We start from the raw sequence: 14,349 nt of genomic DNA on the forward strand, positions 1-14,349 counted from the left end.
TGTTGTTGCCATTTTAAGAATAATAGCAGCTGTTGGAAGTGGGGTTGGAAGCAGCTGTTGGAATAGCATGATGCTATTATTCTTGTCTTTAAGGAGGAAAAATAGCCCCGAATCCTTGCAATTGCTTTTTAGATGGCAAAACCTAAAACTAATATTTATGATTTCAAAAGGGTGTGGGGGTGCGTTCTTTATGTTTTTTGAAGGAGAAAATTCTATCACAACACCAGCTGAAAAAAAACTTTTTAAAGCACAATTATAACTGTTTTATGTAAAATGCTCCATAAGCTTCTAACAAGAAATCAGTGTAAAACAACTTCCTGCCTAACTCATAGGTAGTTTTTTAGTGGTGTTAGCTCATGATACAAGTTCATGCAACAAAGGTTTAAGCATGCTTAGTCAGCTCAATTCATGGTGTACAAAAGATCATTGTCTATGTTTGGCTACTTCTGAATCTACTTGGATACTTTATGAGCAATTCATACTTGTGAGCTGTATTTCTGCCGCTTTTACAAATTCAGCACTTACTGTGACCTTTGCAAGAAAGCATTAGTCAATTAAATCTTGTGCTACCTCTAGGCACAAAGTAAATATTCTCATTTCACGGACTGGGAATTTGCCTTCGTGAATAAAAGCAGTTGGGGTGGGGGTCTTACAGTGATTCATGTTTCAAAAAGATCACATGTCTCTTGCCTGCTTTATTCCTAACTGTCCATTAAATGGTACTTTGCCTTGAGGTAGTTTCAGAGTCTGAATACACAAAATATGGCATATGGTTTTGGACATCTTGGCTATGTACAACAGTGCCTTGGTACTTGCTCTTCTATGACTTTTCCACATTTTATGTTACAACCTGGAACGGAAATGGATTTTAATGGCATTGTTACCACTTGATATACACGAGATACTCAACACTGTGATGATGCAAAATGTTTTTAGTTATGGCACAACGGTTAAGTAAACAAAAACAAACTGGCACTTTATGTATTACCACACCCCTGAGTAAAGGCTTGGTAGGTAAGTCTTTTTGGGTAAGCATCTGCCAGCTTTGTGCATCTGAATTTTGCAATATTTGCCCATTCTTCCTAGCTAAATTACTCCAGCTCTTTAATACTGAAATGGGGACCATTGGTAAATATGCAACTTTCAAGTCGTGCCAATGATTATCAAACAGATTGAGTTCTGACTTGGCCATTCTAAGGCAAACACATTTTTGCTTTTAAACCATCATTAATATGTCTGCAAGGCACTGTAACTTGGTATGTATTCCTTTTAACACATGAGATCACTGTAGTATTTGAGCTGAATAAATAGGACTTCAGGATGATGCTTAGTAAATATGGCTTGCAGATGATACCACTCTAATGGCAGAAAGTGAAGAGGTACTAAAGAGCTCCTTGATGCGGACGAAGGAGGAGAGTGCAAAAATTGGCTTGAAACTGAACATTAAGAAAACTAAGATCATGGCATCCGGTCCTCTCACTTCCTGGCAAATAGATGGGGAAGAAATGGAGGTAGTGACAGATTTTATTTTCCTGGGCTCCAAGATCACTGCAGATGGGGACTGCAGCCAAGAAATTAAAAGACGCTTACTCTCTGGGGAGGAAAGCCATGGCAAATCTAGACAACATACTAAAAAGCAGAGACATCACCCTGCCGACAAAAGTGCGAATAGTCAAGGCTATGGTTTTCCCAGTTGCAATGTATGGCTGTGAAAGCTGGACCATAAGGAAGGCTGAGCGCCAAAGAACTGAGGCCTTTGAATTGTGGTGAGTCCCTTGGACTGCAAGGCAAGCAAACTGGTCAGTCCTAGAGGAGATCAACCCTGACTGCTCTTTAGAAGGCCAGATCCTGAAGATGAAACTCAAATACTTTGGCCACCTAATGAGAAGGAAGGACTCCCTGGAGAAGAGCCTAATGCTGGGAACAATAGATGGTAAAAGAAGAAGAGGACGGCAGAGAATGAGGTGGCTAGATGGAGTCACTGAAACAGTTGGTGTGAGCTTAAGTGGACTCCGGGGGAAGTTGGAGGACAGGAAGGCCTGGAGAAATGTTGTCCATGGGGTCATGATGGGTCAGACACGACTTCACGAACAACAACAAATATGACTCAACAATGCCATATAGCAAAGAAAATTTAACTGATCAACATTACAAATACCAGACTAAGGCAATTCAGAGTGGGGGAAATTATTTCTTCTGATAATAAACTCAGTTCCCCGGAGCTATCATGATGCAGTCAGATGGAACCATTCATCTTTGGAACAGTGTCTGTTTTGACCTTCTGAAAGATGAGGGACATAAACTTCAAAACTCCAAGTTTTGTAGAAGTACAAAAATCAGATTACCTAAAAGGAATAATTCCCTTCGGTAAACAGAGCAGTAAGGCTTAGCATGTTCACTGTTTTTTATAAACCTCAAATGGTTGTCTATCAGTTGGAAAGACAAATGGGAAAGTGGGGGGGGGGGCTGCCTGAGCTGGAGAGAGGGCAGGGCTATGGGAATCCCTGAATTGGAACACTCCAGAGAGGTGGCGAGAATATGCTGCAACAGTATGTTACTTTCTGAATAGGCATATATTTCCAGTTGCTAAGAAATTGTTGAGGAGCCATGTTTCCTTTCCGGCATTTCCCTTCCTGGCAGCAGACATGCTCTGGGATTTGGATCAGGAAGACTGAGATATGATAAGATTCTCATATGATTCATTTCACAATACAACTGATTCTTCATGCATATCTCCATGTGAGCCTTGAAGGAAGTGGAGCTAAGAATTGTGATTATAGTATCAACCCTGATCAGAACTGTGCTTTAAATGCACAGTTCCATGAGCATGTGCAAAATGTCATCTTTACAAAGAGGGATCCATGTTTCCTAAATACATGGCAAATAAGATAAGATACAATCTGTAGAAAATTACCCAAGCCTCATATTAATTTCTTAGAACTCCTGCAACTCCTGCTGAGATGTGGGGAAAAAAACTCCATATGGACCTTGTAGCTATCAATAAGCACCCAAGTAACTTCTTTATGTGACACTTTACTGCACATGCAGGCAGTAACGGTATTTGCAACAAAAATGTCTGAGCTGGAAAGTGTGCTACCTTTGTGGGCTCTAATTCTGGCAAAAGACCAAGTAGTCTGGCTGACTGCCAATCCTAATCACCACAGCCCAATCGAATACTAAATTGCATAGAACAAGATTATAGTGAAGGTTCATGGGCTAAAATAAATTAATGTGTGCTCTTCCATGATACATAATCATTTATACTTGGAAAGTTAGAATAAACAAATGTCATCCTTGGTGCTTTATCCATAGTGATGCAAAACATTTTACAGAATTATTAGTTGTGATATTCCAATTTCACAGTCAAAATCTGTAATTCCTAGTAAACTTTTATTTTATACATGTACGCACTACTCATGTAAAATATGTGATTGTGCTTGTTGCTGCTTTTGCATGCATGGTTTGTTTCCTTTCTATGAAAATAATCTCTTAAAATGCAAAAACCTATTATTGCATTGGTCCTCAAGTTGTTTCCCTAGGAAAAAGATATATGAAATTCTCCTTTTGTTTGTTGGTGAAATGTGAAGTATCACAAAGTCAATTTGCAGGCTTTCTTTACCTAGATGATTGCTTACCTTTTGAGAGCAGTGCAATTTATTATACACGGTAATGTGAAAAGAAGTTGCTTTATTGCAATACTTTTAGTTTGCATATTGCTTTAGTGCCACTCTATTGCCCAGTTGCCATTGTTAATGAGGTACAATTACAATGAAGATCTGAAGTCAATAAAGTTGGATCTGAAAAGTTATAGTAAAGGAAAATCAAAGTTACAGGAGGAGCATGCAATAATAAATAGCATCGCCCTCAGACCATCAATACGTTTTTCAAACAAAACTGCACACTGTATGCCTGGGACCATGCCCATGTCCGTCTTCTGTCAATCACACACATTCTTTTATTAGTCTAAGATGGAAAATAAACAACAAGACTGACAGTTTTGTGTCCTTTGGCATTTTTGTGTCACTACCACAAAAGGAAGAGGGTATTATGTCATCAGTCAAGTCTGTCAGGGCTGGTTTAGACTGTTGTTTATCTTTAAAAAAATGTTTTCTTTCATTTTTTTCCTTCCAAGTTGATCCCATACCTAATATTGATTATATATTGTTGATACTGCAGAAATCCATTTCTCAGTAGCATACTGCAAACATTCCTCTTCTCCCACCTGCATGGCCCACAGTGTACACATTTATTTCTAAACATAGCTGCAGCTTTTATCAAGAAAATGTAGAAGTTTTCCTAATGATATTTTTAAAATGTATCTAGTCACAGGCATTACAGAATGTTGCTTGGGTGTTGCAAAGGGCCTAAAGGAGGCTGCCCTGGAACTGCTAGTAGTTCTGTTGGGGATTTGCAGTAGATGGGCAAGTGTTTCTGATTTCCTGTTATTTAACAATAGCAGCAGCACAATGGTTCTTCTTCCACCCAGTTAAACTTCTGAAGAAAAGGATGCTTAGCATGACTGAGAGTGGTTTGTATGTAGAACAACTGTAAACTCCATTTAGTTCTTGCATGCAAACAAAGTCCTGCACTTAGTACTCCTCAGTACTCCTTACTCTGGTTTACTCTGGGTTTTATTATTGAGGTTTGGATACAGTCTCTTGTTTTGTTTTATATTTTTGGTTTTTCTTTTCTTTTTCTTGTAAGCTGTCCCAAGATGCTTGTAGTGGAAGGCTAGAAAAGCTTTTAATAAATAATAATGCATATATTTCAAGTACATATCTTTTATACTGGGTGGTAAATCTCATGGTATCTAAGTCAAAAGCAAAATAGATTCCTCTAGCATGAAGTCTGTCTCCCCTCCTTAAAATATACTGGCTATACAATGAAAAAATGTTTCCTAAGGCTCTGATTGCATATTTAAGTAGCATAACTGCTCTGTAAGGGGGTAATTTTACTACATTACTATACAATGGGGGGTAATTTTCAGCAAAGGTGGTAGGAATCTCTTGTATGCAGCTACCTCTGCTGAAGAAACTTCCTAGAAATACTCTAACTTATGCAGGCTGCACCCAGTTTTTATGGGTTTACCCACCGTGGTGCTGGAGTCAAGATTAAAATCATTTTCCATTTTAATTAAATGCAAACAATGGCTTATATGGAACAAAAAAAGTTGATGTTTCTAAGGGCTGTAGTCTTCAGCTCAGTGGGACACAGTAATTCAGCGAACAGCTCTTAGAGTTTCTCATTGATGAAAATTTTCAGTGAATGATAAACTTGAACAAATCATGATTCATACATACCACTTCACATAAAATAAACCTCTTGAGTTTGTAGCTTGCAACCATATACTCTTCTCCAAGGGAGAAAGGCCATCTATCTATATGTGCTGACGAGAAGGAATTGCCTGTGAGACAATTGCCTATGAGAATGCTTTCCAGTACATTCTTCATGCAGAAAAGCTGTTGCCTATAATCTGGTAAAGGCCTGGTGAATATCACTATAAATATACACCTCAAGAAATCAGGGTACAAATATAATTGTGAAGGGAGGAAGGAGGAGGCTCCAGCAACATAGCCAAGAACAACCCAACACGAACGGAGGACTACCTCCCTCAGCATGGTAAGGACTACCATCACTTTTTTGTCCAACTCCACCTAAGGAACCCTCAGATCTCACATGTGACACCCCCAAGGGATCTTTTATTCTCAGGAACGGTGTTTCTAAGGTTTAGGCTTTAAAACACTGGGCTTACTACTGAGGCAATTTAGAATGAAGCCGGAGATACAGATACAGGAGTCTCTGTAGAAGGGATACAGATACATGGGTCTGTTGCCCTGAATGTGTGCAGGGAAGTAGAGATGCCCCAGGATGTGGGCAGGGCTAGAACACTTCCTTTCTTCACGCACTAGTTGGTAGATAAAGTATGGCTGATTTTGGCTCATGCTTCCCTTTATATATGTTAGTTTGCACCATGTTTGAGTGGTGAGGACTTACGCTGTAGCTCCATCAGCCCCAACCATCATGGCCGGTGGGCAGGAGTGATGGGGGTTGAAGCCAAGGTATCCAGAAGGCTAAGGGTTCTTCCCTGTTTAAAGCTCTGCTGTCACAGGAAGATGATATATCTGCAGACCAGTCATTCTAGAAGGAATGCTGTGGAACAGGGTAGTTTTTGATAGGGAACAGCTCTGTATATGGCCTTGAAGCTCTCGCATTGCTAAGCTCTGCCATAAGAAAATTTACTTCTGCCATGCAGGATCTTGTTGCCTCTTGTTTTTCACTGTTCTCTATCAGACAGAAACTATGAACACATTCCTGCTGGTAATTAATCAGTCATACTTGCATCACAGGAAAGACAATAGATATAACTTTGGGCTGCAATCTTAACCACACTTACCTGGGATTGCGGTAAGGACTTGCTTTTGAGTAGACATGCCAATGTTTTCACATTAAATTTGATATACAATTATAGCTTTATTTTTGTTCCATAACACTCGGACAGCACCATAAGGTGTCACAAACTGCAATATCAACAACAAGGTTACAGTTGAACTAATGTGTTGTGCAGTTTTTTTTTGTTTGTTTTTGTAGCAGACTTTACTTTAAGAATCTCATTATATATCATGTCTATTCATATTAGCTTTCTACTTGTCATTGTTGATCAGAGAGACATACCAGCAGCCCGAGGTAGTAGAAGACTGTCAGCTGCTGAATCATTGTTTTTGTTGCTTTTTGACATGGCTTCTACAGATTCCAAAGTTATTCTTCCCAAGGATCACAAAAACACCATGGCTTTTGATTTTATCTTTCTAGAGAACTATATCTGTTTTAATAGTGTAACAGATAAACAGAAGTCTTAATTGCAGAATACTTTAGGATATCATTTTCGTTATTGCCATTTTCCTATGGAGAAATAACAGTGTCATTTCTTTCCCATATTACTCTAAATTAGTGCTGTTACATATTAATGTGTATGTCTCTGTTTACCCATTTCTGCTGTGAAACTGCCTGTGCGTGCACATAATTAGAGATGATCAGGCTTGATCATGTGAACAAACTGAACTGTATAAAACCAAATTATGTTGAGGACTAAGGCCACTTTTCCCTAAATGTATCCAAATCCTAGAGCCTCTAGACAGCAACTGAGGGGGCATTGGATAGTTTGGATCTCTGGCTCTGAGCCAGAACCAGAACCAGCACACTAACCTCAGAAGGGGGCATCAGGGATCCAACTGACCTCTGAGATTTGGAAAAAGACACTGGAAAGTGGGAGAAAGGACATTTTAGTAGACAGGGAGCAGAGAGACTGGAGAGATCAGGATATGAGGCATCTTGAGCTTCTGCCAGCCTTCTTCAAAGCCCCCTCAAAACACCTGTGCTATTGGCCATCTAGTAAAAGATGTAGAGCGGGAGGAAAGTGAAACACATGTCTGCACAGCTGGTCTTCCTGCCATCAACAGGATGGTCATAAGCCTTCAGGTTCAGGGGCTTATGGTCACAGAGGGCAAAAGCCATAGGACTGTACCCTATATTGCTGCTTATTTGGTGGAATTATGTAATACACATTGAATGAATGCATGCATGCCTGGGTAGGAATAAGCCCAATTGAATTTAATGGTACTTACTTCTAAGTAGATGCATGCAATCAAATGGAAAGAAAGACTGTGCACCCTAGTATATTATTTGGCAAATATCTATAGCACCTCTAGAGCAGAGAGTTTATTAACTTTTGCAAGAATACTGTTCTCTAGCACTCCTTATGAATATTCATTTGATATTTCTCCTATTTCCTCTAATGTATTTTCTTACCAAAATAGAAGTGCCTCATTTTGAAATTGATATTTTTAGATATTTTCCACCTTCCCAGCATGTCCTTTCAGTCTTCCTCCAGCCATATGTATTTTGCTTGATGAACAAATGAGGAAAGTGATCTTTCTATTTTTACAATATTTAACATACCAAACACACTCTTATTGGCAGATTATGTTAGATATGTTTTTCTGTAGATATAAATGTACCAAACCATTTTAAGTACCAAACTGCCTATGATTTTTATGCAAGGCCAAAGTGAATGTAAAATGGTCTAATGACCCTTTCTCAGGTGCCAAATTTGGGGTGCTCTTCTCTGCATCCCTAGGAGGATAACTGCCACCTTGTTCCTCCTCTGACAGTGGTGGATGAGTGGTGACAAGAATTTAAGTGAGAGACTATACATGCGGAGCTGACATGTGGAGAAAATTCAGAAGTATCACCTGCTTCATAAAGTATGGGACAAAGGAGGTGGTGTGAGGTGATACTAAATGGAGTTTTCCTACAGTGGCAAGGAGGATGCCAGCTCATTCATGCCCCTGTCTGCTTGTTCTACGTACCAAAAAGGCAGACATTTTCTCATTGCAGACCAGGAGTAGGCAATGCCCTCCCTGGCCCTACTGGAGGCTTCATCCCTGCTTTGCCATTACACTGCTAAATTAAATACCCAAATACAGTGGTGCCAAAAAGCTTATTTTGCTTCAGTACTCAGCTTGCTTCCTGATGAGGTGCCTGCTCCACACTGGCCTTGTTCAAAGGCACAGCAGTTCTTCTAGCAACAAACTCAGCAGACATCAAGGCCCTGGAAACAAATGGTGCTCCTGAGGCTTGGCGGAGACAATGAGGAAAAGCAGCTTCTCAGTAAAGACCCTGATCGCTCCATGGAGGCCAGCCTGGCAGCAGCACTCTCCTCTTTTTTGCCCTGGGTTAAGACTGTGCTCTACTTGCAGCCAAGCCTCACTTTTTTCCCTAATGCTAAGGGATGTCTAACTCAGGCTGTATCTCCCTGGACCTCTGAGCAATTATGCAGGGTATTCATACGATTACCCCCATTTTGGGGGCCTGAAAACCCTCAAAAGATATCTTTCCATTTATCCAGATACTATCTCCTAACAAGCTCTCACAAGCTAATCATTCTGGGCTATTAACAGGCAGATTTCCGTGTAATAACCACATGCATTTGTGAATTAGCAGACTAGTTCTTGTTGTTCTAAGACAGTGACAGCGAACCTAAGGCATGCATGCCCAAAGGAGCACCCAGAGCCCTTTGTCAGCACATGATAGCCCCAGCAGCCATGCGTATATTTGGAAAGATTAAAGGTGCCAGGCAATGACATCACTCATTAGTCATGACTCACCAAGCATTTGCATGGCCGGTCAGTGAAAGGCCAGGACTTTGCATGGACTGTGATTTTAGCAGGATGCAGGTGGTGCAGTGGTTAAACTGTTGTGCTACTGGGTTGGTTGATCGATTAGTTGCCCATTCGAGTCTGCACAACCCATTGTGATTTTAGCAGAAGGTAGGAAATACACTTAGATGCCTTTTTCAGGGCTGGCCAAAAGCTGGTGGTCAGTGGAACGTTGTCCCCTTGTGCTGGTGGTCAGCAAATTCAGGTTTTATTGCAGTGTTGGCACTTTGTGATAAATAAGTGGGTTCTGAGTTGCAGTTTGGGCACTTGGTCTCTCAAAGGTTCGCCATCACTGTTTTAAGATATGTGACTTGTCTGGCACCCCGCTTGAACCAAGCATGCAATTGCATGGCAACAGCAATCAAACAAGGTAGACATGAAATACGAAGAACATCAAACTGTAATGTAAATTTTAAAAACCTTGTATGTTCTTTGGGATGCAAGAACACATTGAAAATTCTACAAATGGGCAAGTGGGATTAATATTAACCATTGCGGTGGTATGTTACTCAGTGCAAAGATCATGACCTGGTTGATCTGACATGTCAGCCCATCATGGGTGATTAGCTATGATGGGCAGTTGTGTCATCCAAACTTGGAAGGTTAATTTCATAATTGGTTGTTGAAAGGGACAGCGGAGTTGCTTAGCAAGGGCAGCCAAAAATGTGCCACTCCTCACAAGCCATCTCACTTCCTGAACTCTGCCTAGCAACAGACAGAACGGCTGCAACATCTGTGATCTCTTGGCATCCCCCGCTCTCCGCACACAATTTCAATCTTTCACTTATTAGCAACTTTTTTTGTTTGTTTCCTCTTGTCAGCCAGCTGTGTGTAATCTGCATAGTGCCTTTTAAGAAGCATGCAGTTTTGCCAGTTAACTTTTTTCCCCTTCACTTTTCCCCTACTCCCATATCCAATTTATTAGCACATCCCTTGTTCACCTGTTTGAAATTTGTTACCTACTGCCCTGCAGGTTTCTGCACCAAAGCAAATGAAGAACTTGGTGTGTAAATGAGACCGTGCTGCTGCTCATAGGCTGTGCAGGCTGAAGAGAGCAGGTTTCCTACTGCAGCGGCAACAGGTGCCCTCCAGATGATGTTTTTGCAGATCACAGTTTCCCCTCCTTTCCTCCACTGCAATTTACATGATGAAACCTGACCCTGCGGCTATTCCACATGCTCTTTCTATAACACAAGAAGCAAAGCCTCCTTCAGTGGCACCCGCTCCCCCATCCCACTGCCACTAACTGAGCTAGGCATTCCTTTACCCAGTCCAAACCACATATTTCCATACTTCTGGCACTGCACTCTCTTCTTCTTCTGGTCCTCTTGTTTCTGCAGCTAAACCATTGAGACACATGACTGCCAGAACTTCTCTCACATACTTTGGAAAGGGCTGAAAACTGAATTATGGCAGGAGAAGCTGCTATTGCTGCTTCATTGAATGTTGCTCTCAGCAGCTCTTACTGATCACCACAATGACCAGCATGAGCTCTTCCACCCCATTGCATGATAGCTAGAGCAGATTTTGTAGCACACTTATACTCTATGAGTGGTGGGGAATGGGACAAACAGGTTTACAGAAGAACCCTCTGCCAAGATGGCCATAAACAATTCAGCAGTGGCTGGAAATGTCTTCCTCTTTGGACAAATGATGTTATGATTGCAGCAACTTACAGCAAAACGATGTGTTCTCTATTGGTGGGCACTGCTGCATACCAAAACCATTTGGACATTCATGTCAAATGCATATTCTTAGAATGATGTGTATTGTGGAACTTTCTCCATGTCCCAGTCTGCTTTTAAAACCATAGAAATAAGCCCTGTAATTCACCGTTCCGAAATTGTAATGTGGAAATCCATACAGAAAGAGGGAGGGAGGGAGGGAGGGGGAAAATAGGACTGACTCTGTACAAACTTGCTTTTAACACTGGGCACCCCCTGCTCAACAATACCTTCAGAGATAGACAATCTACTGTGTGCAAAATCTTCAGGGAAGTCGCCTGCACTCCCATGGGCTGTACCAGCTTATGCGATAAAGGGAAGGGATAAGAGAAAGAAATTGAGGTTATATTAGATGGGCTTCCTCATGGGTCAGGGACACTGCAATCTTGACACACCTGCATTTTAGTTCTAGTCATGAGGAGCGATGAATTATACAACCATGCATGTTGTTATAGCATGGCAGTCCAGACTCCTGTTAATTTGAAGGCAGATTTAGGGACACACACACAGAGCAGTTTTTTGTGGAGAAACCATAGCATTGCTATATTCTGGAATTTGTTATTGGCACATAAGCTAGCCATAGGGTTATTCTCCACCAGCCCTTGTAAATCGATTTGACATGCACCCCCTCATTCTCAGTAACCATTTCTGCACTTCAGCCATAGCTCAGGACACCATACCAAGCTTCAAGGACACCACACATAAGATGATGCTGATGATGCTGAGTGCTGGACTCCCTGTAGAGCAAACTTTTGTCCACTTAAAATCATGATGATGCCACTTTACATGCTTCTGGATGTGGAGGAAGACCTTATACCAGATGTCACGTTTGATTCCTGCATCCTACACACTCTTTATCTCTCAAGGACATTTCTTTCAGGACAATCCCCACCTTCCAGAACCAGACACTAAGAATGATGTAATTGCTGTTGACAATTGACCAAATCAGACTTCACCTTTTCTGAGGAACCCACTATTCAGAAAATCAACATACCATGAAGTGTGCAGTATCCACTCAGTTATTGCTGATAGGATCGGGGATCATTACCCATGTGTGTGCTGCCAATAGGGACTATAATACACTTGCACAAGGGTTATAGCAACAAAATTATCTAATCTACCTTCAACTGTTGTACTTGCTAGAATACAATAGATTAGGGTTGGGAATAACCCAAGAGAAATCTGTCCTCCTAGGTTTCACAGATGTCTTCTCATGCGCAGCCCAGTTTTGCAAAGTAAACTGAACTGGAATGAAGTTTGTGCAACTGGCAACATTATTATGCATCAGGTACAGCAGCACAAAGGCTGCTGCAGGTGGTGTCAAAGAGAGATGCTGCTTATACAGTGGTTTCACAGTGCTCTGTTCCTGGTGAGCCCTGAATACTGGTGTAACAGAGGGACACTGCTATGGGGCTCCATTCCTAGAGAACCCCATCACTGGTCCTGTCCCTCTTCTGGGCCATGTGTAGCAGCCATTTCTGCAGCTGCATCTGACAGGAAAAAAGGTTGACTCCATGAGCCTTCCGGGAATGTGACAGTACCCAACAGTCCACTTGTGCAGTATGTGCAGCAGCCATCTGGAATCTTGCTTTCACGGCATGTGGAGCTCGATTCCTGGTGGGCATCCCATGAACACTAGGTGTGCTTGCCAGGAACTCAGACTCAGGGCTGCTGCAAAGCAGTCCAGAATCCAAGGAGCCTAGACCAGGGAATCCAATGCTCCCCACTCCAAGACGTATTCCTCACACATAACTACAGTAGATAAGCCTCCTCACCACAACTCCACTGATGCCGTAATAGTCATGTCCCATGTAAGCATCCTTTCCCATAAGTATACCTCTGAGCTGTGTGAGCTTTCTCCCCTCTTAAGTATCTACCTGAGGACATTCTGTGTCAGTCCCCCCGACCCATTAGTCAAGCAATGCCACATTTTTTGCATATGGCCGTACGCCATTCTTCTTCATATTCAATTCATATATCACCCAGTGTTGCTTTAGGTAGCATTCCCCATAGGAGTGAAGACTATAGACAGTAACACTATGACTCCACACAGTGAAGAAGGTTATCAAGCTTGTTTGCATAACATGCCAATTACGGCTTCACCGTGATTTTTTTTTTTTTAAGGTTTGTACCTTTAAAAAAGGGGGCGGGGTTGCCATGTCTGCTTGCAAGAAACAGCAGATCTAAAGACTAGGGAACTGCTCTATGATGGAGATGGAAGGTGGTTTATGGGGGAAACCGTTCTAATAACATAGTAGGGTGCTATAAATGATGAAAGAAGAGACTTAGCTACAAATGCTTATCATGCTGTTGAAGACTAGTTGAGGAGAGAGCAGCAAATGTAAAATAGGATTCTTTGCTAAAGGAGAATATGGTGTGCATCTGCCGTTGGGTGCAGGAAGATGAACCAGAACTCAAGCTGTTTCTTGGGTAGTTGGAGCACAGTAGGAAGAGGGGGAAGAAGCAGTGAAAAGTAGCCACTTCCATCGAAATTAAGGGGTGGTGCAAACATGGAAAAATGGCAGAAACCTGTGTCTTAGGCAGCCAAAGAAAGTACCAGCTATCCATGGACAACAAAGACAAAAAAAAACACAAGAGAATACTTGGGCTTACCATTTTGGGCTGAGAAACAAGCATAGGCAGGAATCGATCTGCCAAGGGTGAAGGCAGAAAGGTGAGACATGCCAAGAACACTCAGTGGACCAATAATAAAATGTCTGCTGGCTTAGCAAGGAGGCAAAGAATTGCTGGATGGGAATTTTCCCACAAAGACCCGTGGGGGCATGCTGGAGCAGGCAGGAGGAGTGAGCTAGAACCAAGCTATGATGAGCTTTGAGAAGCTGATTGTTTGTTGGCACCATCATGGGTTATTCAGTGAAAAAACAACCCCCTTCATGACTTATTCTCAGAGTGGCTTAGGATGACATGCATTGTGACTTGATCCATGGCAATTATGAATTCCAGTTGCCCAGAAAAAATGCAGGTTTGGTTTGTTTATTTTTACGTTTGGGCTTTTAACAGCATTTCATTTTGCTTTTTCTACTATTTGTCAAGCCTATTTGCAAAGTGTCGTGTATATATGTGTATGAGAGATCAATAATATTTCTCAGTTTTTTTTAAATAAAACTGTACCTAAAGCATTTCTTACAACTGCAGATTTAACCTGTTAAATACACTGATGCTAAGTTTATTATTGGGGTTCTTTAAATACATGCCTATATTTTTGCCTTACAGCTCTGAGGGACAATAGAATTGAGCTGCTCCGAGCCACGTGGCATGAACTGACCATCAGAGTCACTGATGTGTCACTGTCAGATGAAGGGCAATACACCTGCTCTTTATTTACTATGCCTGTCAAGACTTCCAAGGCTTTCCTCACTGTTCTGGGTAAGCATATCATGTTCATAATA

The 14,349-nt window shown here is 41.5% G+C and overlaps 1 protein-coding gene across 1 annotated transcript in view; it reads left to right on the forward strand.

The window, feature by feature from the left end:
- Window positions 1-14,349, forward strand: part of CADM2 (cell adhesion molecule 2) — a gene marked incomplete at its 5' end in the record, with an annotated part of 180,309 nt that overhangs the window by 40,685 nt on the left and 125,275 nt on the right. Inside the window, one exon of the mRNA XM_044442230.1 lies at window positions 14,174-14,326. Within this exon, the coding sequence (XP_044298165.1) occupies window positions 14,174-14,326 (153 nt within the window). The remainder of the gene's footprint in view (window positions 1-14,173; window positions 14,327-14,349) is intronic.

The sequence above is a fragment of the Varanus komodoensis genome, unplaced genomic scaffold (genome assembly GCF_004798865.1).
Source record: "Varanus komodoensis strain SLA01 unplaced genomic scaffold, ASM479886v1 scaffold4, whole genome shotgun sequence".
NCBI lineage: Eukaryota > Metazoa > Chordata > Lepidosauria > Squamata > Varanidae > Varanus > Varanus komodoensis.